The following is an 18,433-nucleotide window of genomic DNA, read 5'->3' as shown; positions in this document are numbered from 1 at the left end:
TTAGTTCACATTTGTTACACTGATTACTTTTCATTACAATTTTTCTATGATCCCTGGGTATTAGACACATAAAACATTTATACCAATTTTATATTATTAATCAAACCTGCTGCATGCGATCCAGTTCTGAGTATTCTTCTAATTCTGACACAGATTTATAAACCTTGTCTAATTCACCATGCAGGTTCTCACATTTCTGTTGCACTTCTTGTTCTCGTTCAGCTTTAGACTGTTGGATCAGCTACAAAAGAATTTATTTTTTTCATGACAAAGGTGATTTTAAGTTCTTTCAATAATTAACATACATACTACCATCTAAACATTTAATGCAAACAGACAAAACTAACAGTACAGATAAATTATCGACCTTGCAACAGCTGATTTTTTTTCCTATGTCCCACTTCAGTGTTTGCAACCTCTATTTGCTAGCATGGTAGCTTCATCTCAACAATCATAGCAGTTAGGATTGCCTCAAAGGCCTCCTTCAGGAAACAGGAGACAGAAAATAAAGCATTACAGGAAAAAAAAAAGATATTCTTAATTTTGGGATTCAGTATTTTACTGCCAAAAAGGACACCTACAGTTGCTGAGAGCCAATGTTATCCCACATGTACCTGTGGCTGTAAAAGCCAGAAATTCTAGAACATAAGACCACCTGAAAGCACTGGGTCTGCACACTCAAGGCTCTGTTTTAGGGTACCAAACAAAAAAATCAACAAAGAGAGAGATTTCCTAAGACAAGGACACCTACTGCCATGCAAAATTTGTGACAGACAGAATTTCACCAAAGGAGGAACCACTCTTTTCATTTTGCACTAGAATAAGAACAGACTCATATCTGAAAGTATACAATGCAAATATACAGACTCATGAAAACTTGGTGTGAAACTTTTCTTGTCCTCAACCTCTAGCACAATGCAAGTCACTTACAGCCAGCTACAGGGTCCCACTGCTGAGGGATTCTCGCCAAGTAGTGAGATTCACTCTGTAGTACCATTTTCATTAAAAGGAGTTAGAACAAGCATCATGGACTCTCTGTGTAGAAAATTAATTTTACTGATTTTTTGGGGGGGATCAAAAGAATAATGTGCTTGCATGGGGATATCATGCAAACAAAGTATTTTATGGATGTAGCATTCTCTCAAGCTGTGTATCTTTTCAGTCAGAGGCGTAATTTATACCCTTGGACAAAACTTATTAAAGGAGAAATCCTTACTTGTAATATTTAAAAGATACTGATTTTTAAAAATGTTAATTATGAATTCTTTAAAAATTTTAGAAGAAATTATTAAATCTATGCTAAATTACTACAGAGGCAAGAGAACAATAAAAGGCTCGATTTACTGTGCCATAGACAGAGAGAAAGCATGCTAAGCAAGATGAATACAGGTGGTGGAAGAAAATTAATCTACAGTCACACAGAGAAAATGAGATGCTGCATATTTTCTATTAATTATTGCTAGGAAACATTGTTCCCCCTGTTCTTTTTTTTGACAGAACAAAATACCATTTTAACCAAATGACTTTCTCTTCAGACACTCAGTCTTACTAAGGGCCTGGCAGTTACATTTTCAGTTAAATTTCAAGTACAGTGTAGTGAACTTTCATCTACCTATATCTTACCTAGTACTGACCACAAGCATATTAGGATAATCAGATGTGCTGAAGCTTTTAAGTTACAGTGACAGTTTTAAAATTTAACCACAAAAAGCCCACTTTTGTTACAAAAATCAGGAAATATGTTATTCATGCATGTCTAAATGAGTATGGTCCATGTTATATGTGTATGTACATTTAGCCTGCTGAGGAAATAATAGCTCAAGTAAAGTGAGAAGTCTAACAAGCCAAAATACACCATAAACTAAGAAAATGCTCTTACAGTATCATGCTCTTTAAAAATGCGGGTAATCTTCTTTGGCCAAAATATGGCTGTTTTATTTAGTTCAATGTCTTCAGCAGTAAATGGATAAACATCTATCAAGTAACTCATTTGCCGACAGCACTCCTACAAAGAGAGATTTCACAAAACTTTAGGTATGGTAGATCTGTTTAAAATATAGGGCATGATAATATTATCTATAAAGAGAAAATAAAAATCTACATTTCATGAACTTTTCAGAATTCAGAGCTCCTTCAGCCAATTGAATATTAACATCCAAAATAAATGTGTAACACTTTTCAAATCCTTGCCCTGATCATGAGCTTGTTTCTCTAAATATGACTCCTGTGTTCTGTAAATCTATATGCAGAAATTCTAATGTTATTAAAAATATACAAAATACAATTTCTGCAGATATAAACATATTTATAGACCTATTACCATCAGAAAATCTGACACATATTCACACACACATTCACAAACTACTCCTAATGTAACATCACCTATATTCTGCTCAAAGAGTAAATTGTTTCTTGTGTGTTCAAAGTCTGTTGACTGTTTTTACACATAAAATGTTCTTTATTCTGTCTATTACATTTTCACAAATAGATTTTTAAGCAGTCCTGAAGTAAGTCTCCAAATACAAAAAATAAATGGACTGATTTATTAGAAGCTGCATTTCCTCACAGACTTGCAGAACACATGGGAATGGGAACAAGAAGCAAATACATGTGGCAAAGAATAAGCTGGACTTCCCACTTCTGTCCAAAGTAACACTGAGTTTATTCACACAGGCAGAAAAAAGTCTGCCCTCTGGAATTAATTCTTTATTTGTATAGGTCAGCATGTCTAATAAAGGATCAAGAATTAAAGGACAGTCTTTTACCTTACTCCTTCGCACCAGGTCCTGAAAATCTTTGGTTTTGACTTTTTTCATGTGTTCCATTATTTCTACCATTTCTTCTGTTGACTCAGGAACTTTTAATGCACATTCCTTAATGGCTTCACATTCACTGATTATCCTATAGGTTTATTTTACATAAAATTCCAATATTTTAAGATGCTAGTTTGACTGGTTTCAAGCTCAGCTTTAATGCAATTAAAAATTCAAATTACTTCTTTAAGTATTCTCCCCTCACAAAATTCCATTATTTATGAAACTAGAAGGGAAATATGACCAAGTCAGTCTAGACAAATACTGGTTTCTGACTTGCAATATTTGCTTTGTTTGGATTTTGGGGTATTCTTCTGAAATAAATGCTTTACTAACCTGTTGCTACTAAAAGAACTTCAGCAAACTATCATTAGTGTACACACAAACACTTTCCTAGTAAATATTGTCTCACTTTGGTAATGTGGAATCACTATAAAACTTGGCCATAATTGTTCATTTTAACTAAAAAATGTAGTAAGAGATTCCCCATGACTTAATCCATACCTGCAAATTAACCTCCTGTTTGACTAAATTGATATCCTGTAAGGTCACCCATATAGAAGATAAAGGGGAGGTGGTGGATATAATTATTCTGAGTTTTAATAAGGCTTTTGATACTGTCCTTCACAGAATCCTTCTAGAAAAGTTGTCCAAGTGTGGGATGAGTGTGTTCATGGTGTGCTAGGTGAAGAACTGGTGAAGTGCAGAGCTCCAAGTGTTGTAAGCAAATGGCTGGCAACTGTTACCAGCAGTGTTCCTCAGGATTCACTTCCAGGCCAGTTCAGTTCAATCTGAACTGAATCTTTATCACTGATTTTGATGCAAGAGTTGGATGCACCATCAGCAAGTTTGCTCATCATACAACTGTGAGGTGCTGCTGACTCCCCTGAAGGATGGGACACTTTGCAGAATTAAACATTTGACTGTGATTAAGGGGATGGAAGGCAATGAGTTGAAATGGCAGATTCTGCACCCAGGATGGAGTCACACCCAGCACAAATACAAATGGGGAAGAATGGCTTGAGAACAGCCCTGCTGAGGTATCCATCAGGTAATAAGAGAGTCTGACTTGGACAGTGCAGTTAATACTGTAATTCACACATACATCCAGAACAGTAATGAAGTTCTTGGATCTTTGATCTTTTAGCTCCTCCATTACCCAAGTCCATACTAATATGTTCTCCTACCTTTTTTTTGAGACTAACACAGCAGAAGAAATACAACAGCCTGTGCAAACTGAATAGGATCAATAGTTAGCCAAGAACCTTCAGTAAAGAAAGTATGGTATATTTGCATTTCTTCTACATGTTTCTACTATGCATTTAACACATAGAACATTCACAAGCAGAAAAATTCTACTTACCTTTCATTTTCCTCTCTGTAATCTGCAAATATTTTGTCCATTAGCATTTTTGCGAAGTTATTTGCACAATTAGCCAAACCTTGCTTTAAATCCTCACAATTCAAACAGATCATAGGGAAATAAATCACCTCTGGCAAACTCATGATTTCCTTCTTGAGGGTGAAAAATTCATCTATGAACTTCAGAAAAACATCAGACTTTACACTTCAGAGCTGTTGTTTAAATACTTGGCTACATGAGTAAGTATTAAATACTGAAGAAAAGAAGTAATGCTTTCTTCTATTTACCATAAATTTTTAGGGAAAAAAATCAGTTAATTGTAGGTAGTCCATATATTTTTAGCTAAAGGCTAAGAACCTGTTACCCTCTGCTACCTTCTCATTATTGCTGTATTTATAGTAAAAATTATAAATAAAGCGTAGAATAAAAACTTACAGTAGTGTATTCATCAAAACTGGGTTGCTCTGCTATAAATGTGTTTATCCGTTCCTCTGCAGTTCCATCTACGAGCCAGCCATAATTTTCAACTACAATTCAATTACAGCACATTTATATTACTAAAATGCATATGCCATACAGCAAGCAACTTATTACAAAGAAGTGACACAGCTATTTGCACACTCTTCTGTCACTTACCATAGCCTTTAAAATGTTGCTTTGGGCCTTCTAAGTTGTCTCTGATAGATTCTCCCAGAGTGGATTTGGCCCATTGGACGGTGTGAGCAGGAAGCTCAGCATCCAGAGTTTCAGTGCTACCCATTAGCCAAGCATCTACTGTTTGGAAGTTCTAAAAGCAGTGCAAGTGTTGATTATTTAAATTTTAAAGAGCAGCACAAGGATATATATACTTTAAAAGTAAGTTGCAATCTGCGGAAGACACGATCACAAAAGTATGAGACCCTAACCATGACCAAGTTCACATGCTTTATACACATGTAGAATGACTTTTCCTGAAGCAGAGTTGAATATGAAACATGTAAAGGAAAACAAAAAATTACCCAACCTTGCATAAAATGAAATTATTTAATATATGCAAATACAGAAAACCAACCCCAAAACACTTCTCTGAAAGTACCACCACATGAGACCAATACTCAGTTCATATGTAAAGCCCCCAGACTGGCTCTCTTCCCTGGAACCACAGACAGGTTCCCAAGACATCAATCTATTGATGTTGTATATAATAGTTTTTAGGGATTTGAGTATTTTCTTTTTCCTAGAAAGAAAAGCAATATCCACTCTAATTTTCCTTGTGTTTCTCTGGAGATCTTAACTTTAATGAAAATTTATTGTAAATCAGCAGACATATAATAAAGATGTTATTATTGTAATTGCAGACCCAAAGAGCAGACTAAAACAATCAATAGCAAGTGCACCAAGTTTTTATAAAGAAGGAATTACAAAATTACTTCAGAGCCTGGAGTGCCACTGGGCATCAAGATTCATGATGTGACCTGTAGCATCATTATGGAAAATAAATAAAAGTTGCATTCTGATTCCATTGCCAGGGTAGTCAGACTCCTAAGTCACAAGTATTTTCACATACTGAACATCTTAACAATTGCATAATGAAAAAAACCAAAAGCACACCTGGAGAGTCTGTCCTATACAATCAACTACAAACAGAATTGCTTCCTCTAAGTCTTGTAAGCTTGGATAAAACTCCATTCTATTTTCATCAAGAGTCAAGTCCATCTTAAATATAGGCAGACGTCTTCTGTCTTCCAGATCAAAAAGTTTCACAAAAACTTCTGTTGTTCTTTGCAGTAATTCTTTCAGCTAGGTAATAATATAGATCACCTATTAGTTGACATATAAAGGGCTCAACCCATTTTCCACTCATCCAATAAGCCAGGATTTCCATTCATTTTAGCACTTCTGGCCTGACTTATGGATAACTGAAGCACTGGGAATTTTTCTAATAATTCTAAGTAGAAATCAGTTCTATTATTTTTTCTAATAATTCTAATTAGAAATCAGTTCTAATTTTTCTAGTGGTTATTAGTCCCAACCCTTAAATGCTAAAAGCTAATGAACAAGAAAACATTTCAGTAAAGTCCATGCATCTATTTTTGCTACAAAAGTAAGTCTATTATTAATACATGCATGTAGAAACAAAATATCTTGAAAGCATTTTCCTTTGACTAGACTGTTGTTCCATTACTTTTCTACAAAGCAAGTAATGTTTTAATCCCATTAAGTTTATCATGGGAGGAAAGATATTTACCTGATTAGACATAAGCACAGCCACACAGTTATAAAAAGACTCAAGCTGATCCAAGTTTACACCATCCAGGGATTCTGGTTGACTAAAGAGACCGAGAACCCTTTGGTACCACATAGTTATTATCTTGTCTTCTGCTTTAGAACAGCTTAGGGATGCATCAGTTTTTAAAGATCTACAGTCAATTGGTCCTTTCAATCTAGAAAAGAAAGTTACAGCCAACTTTATAAACAAAATTTAAACAAACCAAACATGGAGTAAGGTAACAATACAAACTTTTGTATTACAAACCTAGTTTTTCTCTAGCAGGAAGCACAGTGGGAATTTACACATTGCTTCAGTAGACTAAAAGGAAAGAAAAAGCCTGCCTCAAACTCCAGGATTTGCAGAACAATTACCAGAAAAAATAATGTGGAAAAATATTTTGAAAATTATCTTTTTGAAAACTATGAAAATTTAAAGTTCCAAGATTAAACAGAAAATTCAACTTCTGAAAACCAGCAAGAAGTCTGATCTTCAAGGTTAGCATAGAATTTTGTACAGATGACAATACTACGAGAAGTTGATTTTTCAAATCCTACTTTAAACAGATTTCTATGGAAATTAAGCATTAAGAATAAGTGAACAATGGGGAGAACTTTACAAAATTAAAGGCAAAATACAAATCAAAAGGTCTGATATTACCAACAACTTGAATAACAATAAAATAAGTAACAGAGAGAAAAAGAGTCATGTCATAACACACAGTAACTTAAATCATAGTATGTTAAAATGGTGCATCAAAGCAATGTTCTATGATAAATAATAGAACTGAACAAGCTCATCTTTGCCAGCTTCAAAAACCTATATGGGTCAATATTTCAGCAGAACAGACTTTACCTGCAACTAGAGAAATCCACTACAAGAAAGTCAAAGAATGCTGTATAACCAAAATCCAGTAGCGTTTTCATTGTGGGGTGAAGAATATGTAAGGTGGAATTTATTTGGTTTTTTGCTTTGATATAACTGCTACGCCATGTACTAGAAAAATCCAGGCCTCTAAAAAAGAAAAAGCATTAAAAAGCAACCAAAACAAATAAACAAAACAAAAATTAAGAGCTCAAGCACTACTTGAATAAAGTACTGATACATAAAAGATAGTATTCAAAAGATTATGGAACAGTTAATTAATGCCACACACATGTCCTCACCACCATGCAGTGGAAGTCATACAGATACTCTGTCTGATAAAACATGCTTTATCCTCCATGGTATTTTCAGATGCTGCTCTATGTAACTAGAACAGTAATAAAACACTGTCAGTGCTAAAACTTTGTAGAGCATTCAGATAATAGATGTTCAAATGCAAGATCCTCTGCAGAGATTTAAAAATGCCCCAGTAAGGGGCTCCAGAATTAATCTTGCACCATAACTCTGTCCACACAGCTCAGCAAGAATGTCCCTCATGTACCTCAGTGTGTTTTGCCAGTGAGTTATTTGCTAACTGAATCCACTCACAGAGGTAATGAAGGCAAAGGTGCCTCCTCTTCCAACTTATCAAGTTCTTTTATGTCTGGTTTGACAAGAGCTCTTCTCACTAAAAAAAAAATACATGAACATTAGAAGAAAATTAGGCCATATTCAATAGTCACTGTACTTCCTTAAACCAAGCACATAGTAGGAGGAAAAAGTAATTGTGTCACCCTAGTCTGCAAAACATGTTCTCTCAAAGGCGACTGAAAATCAACAGCTTCTGCTGAATTTTTATACAGATTTGGGTGCCTTAATTCCAATTCTGGCTCCTGTTCCTGAAGGTTTTCAGATGGGTTTGTGCTTACATAATGGAATACTTCTGCAGTTTCTTTGCTGAGGGGATGGTCAGTGACAGCAACGGGCTCCCCAGGGAGGTGGTCACAGCACCAGTCCTGCCAGAGGGCAAGGAGCACCTGCACATTGCTCTCAGAGCCCTGCAAGGAGCTGGACTCTAATCCTTATGGACCCCTTCCAAGTTGATATATTCTAGAATTGCAAGAATGTATGGCAACTCTGTTACATAATTACAGTGAGGTACTATAATTATGCCACTGATGACATTACAAAGAAGTTAGTCCAATGTTAAATTGTTTATTTTTTAATCTACATTTTTAAAAGACCAGCCACTCACTAAAATATTAACAAAACTGAGCCCAATTTCAGATTCCAGTTACTACAAATGTAAATAAATTAATACATGATTTCAAGGAAAAACACTTTCAAAATTCCAGTTCATGACTCTTTTTACAGGTTTCAAAATTGAAGTGACCTGTATGAGTGATATCTGAAAACAGTAATTATCTTTGCAGATTTTTATTGTGAGCTTCCTCCTGCAACAATAGCACCATCAGAAAACTCATGAATGCATTTGTGAATAAAAAGCTTAAAAAAGCTGCTGTTCCTGAAGAGGTAGAAAGAAAGACTAGTACATTAAAAGTTTCTCCTTTCTTTAACAGTAAATAGCAATACATTCTTGCTTCAAATTAACTAAATGGGTTAAAGACATAATGAAATCACTTCATCAGCAATCAACCTTTTTGACATGAGCTCTGCAGCTGTCTTTGCTTGAACTGTACTTTCAGCTGGTTAACTTTTTATTGGTTCAAATAAAATAAGCAATTTTGCCTTAAATATTATGGCCAACATACATTTGATAAGGCAGGAAAAGCTAAATCAGTAGTTGATTACAAAGATCCTGCCTGGCTGAACCAAACCAGAAAAATCATTTTAAGCATGAGAATATGGAGTTTATAATACATATACTAACATGAATATAAGTGCTGAGTAATCTGTGGTACTTACACACACATCTTTGCATGCTTTTTTCATAATCCTTTACTACCTCCTTTAAAAGGTCTTCAGTGAGCAGCTCTCTATCTCTGCCCTCCATAAGTGGCTGTGGCACCATGGCAAGCATGGACCTCAGCCACTGCTGCTGGATGGGAACCATGGGATTACTCTGCACACAGTTCTTCAAAAAGAAGTATTCTGCCTGGAAGGACAAGATTTTCAGAGCTCTAATAGCTACCTATGTACGTATTTTTGTGTTAGGCTTGGCAAAAGTGTCTTTTTATTCATAATTTCTTCATTTCAAAATGTCTTAATTTCCATAAAGGTGAGGTTTTTAATCTAATCTTTTCTGTATTCACTGACTAATACCCTAAAAACTGCTTTGTGGTTGGTAACATGGTCTCTGTCTTAATGTTTAAATATATAATATTGTACTTGTCACTATGGTGTTTTCCTCGGTCCGCTGCTGAAGTTTATGGCCAACAATAAAATAGTTCAAAGTTTAGGTTATTGTTGTTTGGACAAACATTTATCTGGCAAAAATTGTGGACAAACATCCTCCATAAGAGGAGTGGATGTTGGCCAAAGAAATAGGTATTTCTGCTTTTGATTGACAGCTTTTGTATAAAATCTCTACATAATGAGTTTGCCTAACAACAGCTAGGCAAAACTGGTGTTACCTTAGGCTACTTAATGTAAATATTTCAATACTAATTTGAGTTTCAACTGGCTCTCAGAGATTAAGTCTTACTTTAAAAGCTATACACAAATTTGAAGTTTAGTGCATGTTCTTCAAATTAAGGGAACGATGTCAAAAACTCCTTTTTGTACAGGCTAAGGTACAATCTATGACCTCAACTGAAAAAAATCCTGAAGCCTGCTAGGTTTTTTTTCCTAAATAATCACCTTTAACTAAGGTTAAATTATTATTGATAGATGCTCTTTCTAAAACACAAAAATACTTTTCCTCTACAGGACCACAAGACAAGATTCCTATTTTGCTTCTAATCAATTTTCCCTCACCAAGATTACTTCTTCCTGTTTAATAACAATAATTCTGCATAACATACTTCTCTTAATTCACTCTTCAACGCCAAAAAAAGCAAATGAAAGAATTGAACTCACCCTTAGTTGTCTTTCATTGTCCATCTGTATAAAAAGAAATGGAAGATTGTTATATATGAAGAACATACAAAAAAATACTGGAAATATAAAATTTAGCAAATATTATTCTTAAACAAAGACTTTATTCTACAGATATACGGGCATACATTTCAATTGAATTACCTGAGTATATAAATACATTTATGAATTACTGAGGAGCAAAACAAGTACCTTGAAGTAAATTCTAAGAAGGAAAATAAATGTCCCCATAACAAAGAACTAAATAGAAAATACTTAATAAAGAAATACTTTCTCACAGTAGAAGGCAGTTCTGTGATAGGAGGTGCAGCATCTCTCTCCTCTCTTTCATCCATGTCAATGTAAGAGACTTCAAGAGCTCGATCAATTCTAAAGTAAACCACAGCATCAGAAGTGCAGAAAAACTACAAATAATACAACGAAAACAATGCTAGCACTTTAATCACTGCAACCTATTTTTTCATCTTGATCACTAAATCTCACTATAATTATATGAAACAAACACTGTTATTTGTCAAATAGCAAATGTGTAATGTCTCTTTCACTTGAATTTCAATGTCTTGAATTACATGAAACTCACAGTATCTGATTAATGATCTTTTGCTCCTCCTTGCCTTTGTGGTATGCCAACAGTTTCTTCTGTGATGGTGACTCTTCAGATACGACTGGTGGAGATAAAGCAGGGGGACGAAACAAAGTTCTCAAAGTCCGTTTACTGGAAGTTGCTTCATCTGAGTGCTCCATCTAAAACCATAACAAAACCAAAATTCTAGAACACAATCCTGTCCAGAAAGGAGTTTAACACATGCATCTATTAAGTTGAATGTATGTAAGGCATAAAATGAGGTTACCTCAGGGATCTCCACAGTTTAGGTATGAATTGTTTCAAAAAACAGAACAACAGTTTATATGGTAAAATGGCAAAGTTCAAGAGAAAGTGTGTACATACAGAGCCTGTCATAAGAAGGAGAAAAAAAAAGAGAAAGGAAGAAAGGAAGAAAGAAAGACTCCAACAAATTTCAACTAAAAGATCACTCTTCTATGGCGGCTTAATCGTCTGAGCGGGGCTATTCCAAAGACTGATGGTCGGGTTCCCCTGGAAACACGATGCAGAAACTCACCACTGCTTTTCAACAGCTTCCCACAGGGGAGCAGGAAGACAAAACTACCTCCTAAATCAGTGGTATATCCTAAAACCGCACCAAACCGGGGATGGTGGATGCACCAAAGGACACAAAGGACTCAACCAAGGCCGGCCGGGACACGGCCTTTTCCCGGCGCTCCCTCAGCCCCGCCGCCCTCACCTCTCCCGGCGCCGCGGTCCCGCTCGGGACAACAGCGCGGTTACCGCGGAGCCGAGGGCGGGGCCCGGGCCGTGAGGGGCGCTCGGGGCTCTCCCTGGCCGAGATCAGTGCGTCTCGTGATGAGAGGAAAAAAAGAAAAAGAAACTTGGAAAAACCTTACCTTGACCGTCCCGGTCTTGCACAGAGCGAGTCAGAAAGTCCCTCTGCTCCAGGCTCTGCCTGCACCAAGCAGATCACAGCAAAAATGCTTGAGAAATTAGAAATATAATAATACCCTCAAGCATCAGGTGGCTGTTGCTAACCTTTTCCTTTTTGTACAACTATAAATGGAAATTTTAAGGAACTCTACATATTTGCTACCCACCTGCCCACACTTGGCAAAAGAGGCTTTAAAATCCTAATTTTGTGTCTGTGTAGGCAGAGCTCCACACGCAGTCTGAGGGAGCAGGGCGGGGGGATTTTATATCTGTTTTCCAAAGTCCTGGACACCTGCCTGGCGTGGCTCTCACTGCCAGGGCACTATTCAGCGTGAGGTCTCAACCCAGACTTGAAATGTTTTCTCACGAACAGAACACAAACCCAAACTCTTGAGTTAAAGGATTTATCAACAAGCAATTAGTATCGGGGCGTTATGAGGGAGACCCGCCCACGCCTCGAACATCTGTTGGCCAGGAAGCTGCGCCGAGCAGAGGGGGTTTCGCTGCTGAGGGAGCAGAACCCGCTGGTTCTCCGGTCGGCCAGACTCACGCCGTGCCGGCCGGTTAACGGCGGGGCGCGGGCTGCGGGCGCGGGAGCGAGAGCATGGCCCGGAGCGGGGCACGGGGCACCAGCAGGGGGCGCTGCCTCACGGCTGGCAGCGCGAGCCCGCCCCCTTCCCGCCTCCCACGCGGCCCCGCCCCTTGCCCCGCGCGCTGACGGCAGCTGCAGCCCCGCCCCGCCCGTTGCTCCGGCCCCGTCGCGCGCGGTGACGGCAGCGACAGCCCCGCCCCGCGGTTCCGGCCGCGCCCCGCGGAAGCCGCAGCGGCGCCGGGTCCATGTGGCGTCGGCTCCGCTCCGCCCTCCGGAGCCTCCGCGGCTCCCCCGCCGCATCCCCGCGCGGCGGTGGCGGCCGCCCGCCGGCCGCCATGGAGCGCGCCGTGGTGCGCTGCGTGCCGTCCGAGCCCAAGCTGAGCCTGCGGTTCGTGCTGCCCGACGGCAGTGCTCGGCACATGCAGCGCGACCAGGCGGAGCCGCTGGGGCGGGCACTGGCGCGCATCGCCACCAACGCCGCTAAGGGCTACGGCAAGGCGGGCAAGAAGAGCAAGAAGGCGCGGGCGGAGGGCGGCGCGGAGGGCGAGGCGGCGGTGCCGGCCGTGCCGGCCGTGCGGCTGTTCTCCCGCGACGGCGCGGCGGTGGCGGAGGAGGTGCCGAACGCGGCTGCCTGGCAGGACGGCGCCGTGCTGCACATCGGGGACGCGCGGTACCGCGTGGAGCGCAACCCGCCCGCGCTCACCGAGCTCCGCCTGCCGCGCTCGCTCCTCGCCGGCTTCCCCGTGTGCCCCAAGGTGAGCGCCGAGTTCGCCGCGCCGCAGCACTGCCTGTTCCGCTGGTTCCGCGAGCAGCGCCCCGCGGGCGGCGGGGAGGCGGCTGGGGAGGCCTGGGTGGAGACGGCGGCGGCCGAGCGCGTGTTCACGCCGTCCAACGCGCTGGTGGGGCTGCGGCTGAAGCTGCGCTGCACGCCCGGGGACGGGGAGCAGCGCTACGGCCCGGCCCTCGAGGTGGAAAGCAGCAGCCCCGTGGAGGCCGGGCCCGGCGCCTGCACCTTCGACACCCGGCACCTCTACACCAAGAAGGTTTGCGGCCACGGCTCCGTCCGCGCCGTCTCCTACAACATCCTGGCCGACACGTACGCGCAGACGGAGTTCTCCCGCACCGTGCTCTACCCCTACTGCGCTCCCTACGCCCTGGAGATCGACTACCGCCAGAACCTGCTCAAGAAGGAGCTGGCGGGGTACAGCGCCGACCTCATCTGCTTGCAAGAGGTGGATAAATCTGTCTTCGTGGACAGCTTGGCCCCGGCGTTAGATGCTTTTGGACTGGAGGGGCTGTTCAAGATTAAGGAGAAGCAGCACGAAGGCCTGGCCACTTTCTATCGCAGGGACAAGTTCAGCCTCCTCAGCCAGCACGATATCGCTTTCAGCGAAGCCCTGGTCTCAGAGCCGCTGCACAAGGAGCTGTGTGAGCAGCTGGCCAAGTACCCCCTGGTGCAGGAGAAGGTGCTGCAGAGGTCCTCTGTGCTGCAGGTACTAGCTTTGACATGCTTTCTTCTCTTTCCCTTCTTTTTTTCCCCCCTTTCTTCTCCTCCCACTGTCTCCAGGTGCAGCAGGGCCAGCGTTGAGCCTCAGGCAGTCGAAGGGAGATGAGGGATTAAGAGTTTGAAACATGGAACTTTGTTCTCTATTAGCTGGGGTAATGAATAGAGGAGAAGATCCACTTAGGAACAAAAATAAAACATTGAGATCTTACTGAACTGCATATATGGAATTACCAAAATTTGGTAAAAAAAGGCAATATTATTTTGCTTTAAAATGAAGACAGCTGTTGAGATTCTGGGCCAGGTAGTGATTCCTGGCTGGTGGTATTGGCAGCCAGTGTTTCATTACTTACTCTTATATGTCAGAATATTCTTTATAAAACTTAGATCTTATAAATAAATTTTAAGTTAGTTGAGTATGCTTTATAATGCCTCTTTAGCAAGTGACAGGAGGGAGACAAATAAGGTTGGACAGGTGTATGAGCTTCCTGATACCAGAGGCTCTGCCCACAGAGCTGTTGTGCAAGTACAAGTGTGTAAGATAAAAGGCTGTGTCAGGAGCTGCAGAAACACCAGTAAAAGTTTCCTGCTCATGGACTGAGTAGGACTAATGGGATTTCTTTGATAACTGAAATCACCTCTTTGATAACTGAAATCACCTCAAATTTTGTTCAGTTTAACAATTATGGAATGCTACATTTGCTTGCTGAAAATGGAGATTTAGCTCCAGTTCTGTTGCAGAGAATGAATACATAAGTATTCAGAATGGTACAGCCTGAACTGTAACTTATGAAAAAATATGGTCAAACCAGACAGAGTCAAAAGAATGTTTGTTAAATGATGTAGTGAGAATATTTTGGCTGATACCCAGATCTTACATAGAAGACTATTGAAAAGTACAGCTCCTAAATTGAGTTTATTGGTTATAAGCATCAGATTCTTGGAACTGGATTGCCACAGGGGCATAAACTGACTAGTGCATTTTAAAATATATAACCTCTCTATTTAAGACTTGACAAAGACTATTTTCTCTCTTAAAGGTTTCAGTTCTTCAGTCTACAACTGATCCTTCCAGGAAGCTTTGTGTAGCAAATACCCACCTATACTGGCACCCCAAAGGTAATTTTGGCACATTCCTGCATGTAGGATAACTGGGTTTGGAAAGGTTCTTGCTCTTTCTTGGGAGAATAGATTTCCCACCATTCTTTTGCAGCTATAGCCTTTTCTTCTGGAACTGGGGATTTCCTGCCTCACTTCTTATCTAGATGGAATCAAGCCAGATTCCTAGGTCTGTTTATATATTTATTTTTTTAGTGTGCCTAGGAGTCAATAGAATCCAGCTGAAAGCAAGGCAAGCCACATCACACAGAATTCGCCCAAGAAGCAGACCATAAAATAGAACTATGTGTGTGCTTATGGTTTCCTAGACCTGTTGAACATGGAGCTCTCCCAGAGTACTGCCAGGAGGGGCAACCAGATTGGGCTCCAAAAGCTGTTAGGAGAGATTGTTCTCAGTTAGTTTTCTTTTGGCTCTGTGCATTTTTGGGAATATTATTAGGATGGTTGCCATGAAATGGAAAACTGCTGCATATGGGTGTTAAAGCTTCAGAGTTCTTGCATGGGCAAGTTTAAGGTGAAATTGTTACTCAAAAATATAGTCACAAACTTGAAAGGCTTCTTAATTCATGAAAACTATTCTAAAATTCAGGATTGCTGTTTCAGAGCTACTATATATGCTTAAATGAGCAACCCAGTGAGCACCTCCAGTGCTGTTCTGCATTATTTGAAATAATACTTTTTTATGTCCTTAGGAGGGAACATCCGTCTGATCCAGATTGCTGTGGCCATGTCTCACATCCAGCACATAGCCTGTGACTTGTATCCCAGGATCCCAGTCATATTCTGTGGAGATTTTAATAGCACACCCTCCTCAGGAGCTTACAGTTTTATCAGCAGCGGTGGCATTGCTGAAGATCATGAAGACTGGGTCTCAAATGGGGAGGAAGAAAGGTGCAGTATGTCTCTCAGCCATCCTTTCAAACTGCTAAGTGCTTGTGGAGAACCTGCTTATACAAACTATGTTGGTGGGTTTCATGGATGTCTGGACTACATTTTCATTGACAGAAACGCTCTAGAGGTGGAACAAGTTATTCCATTGCCAAGTCATGAAGAAATAACAACCCACCAGGCTTTGCCAAGTGTTTCACATCCTTCTGATCATATAGCACTAATTTGTGACTTGAAGTGGAAATAGAGTAGCTCTGGCATGGTGCTTTTGGGGGTTTTTAAACAAGAAATTTAATTTAATGTACTGCTGGGCAACTGAGGTTAGACCCTGACTTGTAGGCTACTAAAAGGAAAGCCAAAATGATTAATGAAGAGTTCATGTGTTTAATGGCTCTACTGAGTATTGTCACACTGTTCAGAATATTTGCATGACAATTTCCCCCTTTTCTATATGCTAATGGAAAAAATACATTGAAGACAGGGTTTTGAGAATTGGATTATCATATACATTTTTAGTGTTTTTAAAGAATTAAGAATTATTTTGTTTAAAAAGAATTTAATCTGATTTGTAAGACAGCCTACAAATTGAACCCTGTTTAATTCAGAAATAAACACAGAACCTAAACGCAAATGGATTTAGTTGACTCCACTTTGATTAATACAACTGTAAGTTAAGTTCATAAATTGTCTTGTTCACTTACCATTCCTGTGGCACAACTTCTAGTAAGTTGCATGAACAATGTACTTGTACCTACCAACTTCTGAAATGATGTTCTTAATTATCAGTGAGTAGACCTTGTCAAAAATCAACCATATTAAATTCAAGGCTGTAATTGATTTGGAAGCAATTTGTCTGCCCACATAACATGGGTAATGAGTATAATGTTAACACCTTGTGAAATTGGACTACATGAAGAAACAGCATCTACTTTGAACATATGTTCCTTCTGGTTTGAGTCATCAACAATAAGATACTGGAGTTTAGGACAACCAGCTTTGGATGGGAGGGAGCTTTTTATCAGTATCATCTGTTTTCAGGTGGGGAGAGATACAGAACAATGTGGTGCATTAGTTATCTGTGCCTAAATCTTTACAAAGAAACACAAGTGACTTGCAAACCTTTATCACAATGGTTATATTTTGTTTTTCTCTTGCATACAAAGACAACCTGAATTTGTAGTGTTTTTCCATGCGTTTTTTCTTTCTAGAAATAGCCTCGTTTGCCCTATTTTGTAGGATGCAGGGAAGTGTATTTTATCCATACCTTCACAGAATGTGTTGGAGTGGGTTCAGTCATTTAACAAGGTTCTTGCCAGTCATTTAACAAGGTTCTTGCCCTGCATCATTCATCCATGGAAAACAAAAAGTATTTGGAAACCATTCACTAGATCTTCCTCTTTCACCTAATAAAACTCCCTTTATCAATTGTCTGTCACTGTTGTCAGTTTGGGGTTTTTTCCTAGTTACTGGTGTCTTCCATGGCAAAACAAGTCTGCCTGGGTTGATAAAAGCTGTGTACTCTACTGCACACCTGCTCACCTCCCCTGCATTCTGGTGCTCTGTAGCTGGGATTCACTCAACTGTTTAAACACTACTCAAACCAGGAAGTCACTTTCAGGTGAGATATTTCTGAGGGTTGCTGGTGCTGTCTCTTGCCATAGTAATTGCTGTGCTGTGAAGGGTGATGGAAGTGAGATTGTGTTACTTACATGGGCCAACTGAGCTCCCCTTGTAACTCAACGGAACATTCTTGTCCTCATTGTTAATTACCAATCCATTACAACTGGGTTACTTTGTATTTTCCTAGCCTAGAACATTAAAACTTGTAACTTGTCCCTGGAACCAGAAGATGGAGCTGCTCAGAGAACAGACGTGCCTGGTGCTCTGCCTCCCTTCCCAGAAACAGCAGCTCCCTCCTGCTTGCTCTGCTGGCACTTGGGCTGCTGCCTCTGCCTCCCTGCAGACCAGGGAGAGGGAGTGCAAAGGGAAGCTGGAATCTGCAGGAAGCAAGTGGTGAGGACAAACACAGCACTGGAACAGGCCCTTGCACATGGTAGATAATCCTTTACTATGTTTAGGAGAAAGTCAGTCCTGTGAGCTGATGCTGGGGAATCTCCAGACCCAGTATCCTCCAATTAGGAAACTGCAGGAGCAGGGGCTGACTGCCACTAGCAGCAATGTGTCAGGAACCTGCCACATGTCAAGAATGAGAATGCAGCACTAGGGTCTAGATTAGGAAAGGCACAGTTCAAAAAACCTGAGTTTTTTGGGGAAAAGAACCCTTAGGTATACCTTTGGCCCAGAGCCCCCAGGCTCCCAAGCTCTATTTACATCTGTGTAAGGTAACAGATGGTGCTTCCTACTGCACTTACCTTGATTTTTAACTCCCATTTTGGCTCTCCCTACACCTCTGGACCTTGCCCAGCAATTAATTCTTCCTCTCTAAATCACATCCAGAACCCACATTTGTAAAAGTCCCATTCA

At 40.4% G+C, this 18,433-nt stretch overlaps 2 protein-coding genes across 2 annotated transcripts in view; one reads left to right on the top strand and one right to left on the bottom strand.

The window, feature by feature from the left end:
• Positions 1–11,089, bottom strand: part of DNAH12 (dynein axonemal heavy chain 12) — a 58,723-nt gene extending 47,634 nt beyond the window's left edge. Inside the window, exons 1-14 of the mRNA XM_066557888.1 lie at positions 10,926–11,089; positions 10,624–10,714; positions 10,328–10,351; positions 9,215–9,404; positions 7,898–7,976; positions 7,280–7,438; positions 6,404–6,599; positions 5,767–5,955; positions 4,813–4,963; positions 4,612–4,703; positions 4,177–4,355; positions 2,766–2,901; positions 1,880–2,005; positions 107–241 (exon numbers count right to left, since the gene is read on the bottom strand). Of these exons, the coding sequence (XP_066413985.1) occupies positions 107–241; positions 1,880–2,005; positions 2,766–2,901; positions 4,177–4,355; positions 4,612–4,703; positions 4,813–4,963; positions 5,767–5,955; positions 6,404–6,599; positions 7,280–7,438; positions 7,898–7,976; positions 9,215–9,404; positions 10,328–10,351; positions 10,624–10,714; positions 10,926–11,089 (1,911 nt within the window). The remainder of the gene's footprint in view (positions 1–106; positions 242–1,879; positions 2,006–2,765; positions 2,902–4,176; positions 4,356–4,611; positions 4,704–4,812; positions 4,964–5,766; positions 5,956–6,403; positions 6,600–7,279; positions 7,439–7,897; positions 7,977–9,214; positions 9,405–10,327; positions 10,352–10,623; positions 10,715–10,925) is intronic.
• A 1,594-nt stretch (positions 11,090–12,683) lies between these two features.
• On the top strand, positions 12,684–17,379 carry PDE12 (phosphodiesterase 12). The gene is made up of 3 exons (XM_066557990.1): positions 12,684–13,931; positions 14,983–15,061; positions 15,754–17,379. The coding sequence occupies exons 1-3, from the start codon at positions 12,684–12,686 to the stop codon at positions 16,194–16,196; spliced, it is 1,770 nt and encodes a 589-aa protein (XP_066414087.1). The 3' UTR covers positions 16,197–17,379.
• Positions 17,380–18,433: the final 1,054 nt, after the last annotated feature.

The sequence above is a fragment of the Molothrus aeneus genome, chromosome 12, assembly GCF_037042795.1.
Source record: "Molothrus aeneus isolate 106 chromosome 12, BPBGC_Maene_1.0, whole genome shotgun sequence".
Lineage (NCBI taxonomy): Eukaryota > Metazoa > Chordata > Aves > Passeriformes > Icteridae > Molothrus > Molothrus aeneus.
This window is presented reverse-complemented; position numbering and strand designations above follow the sequence as displayed.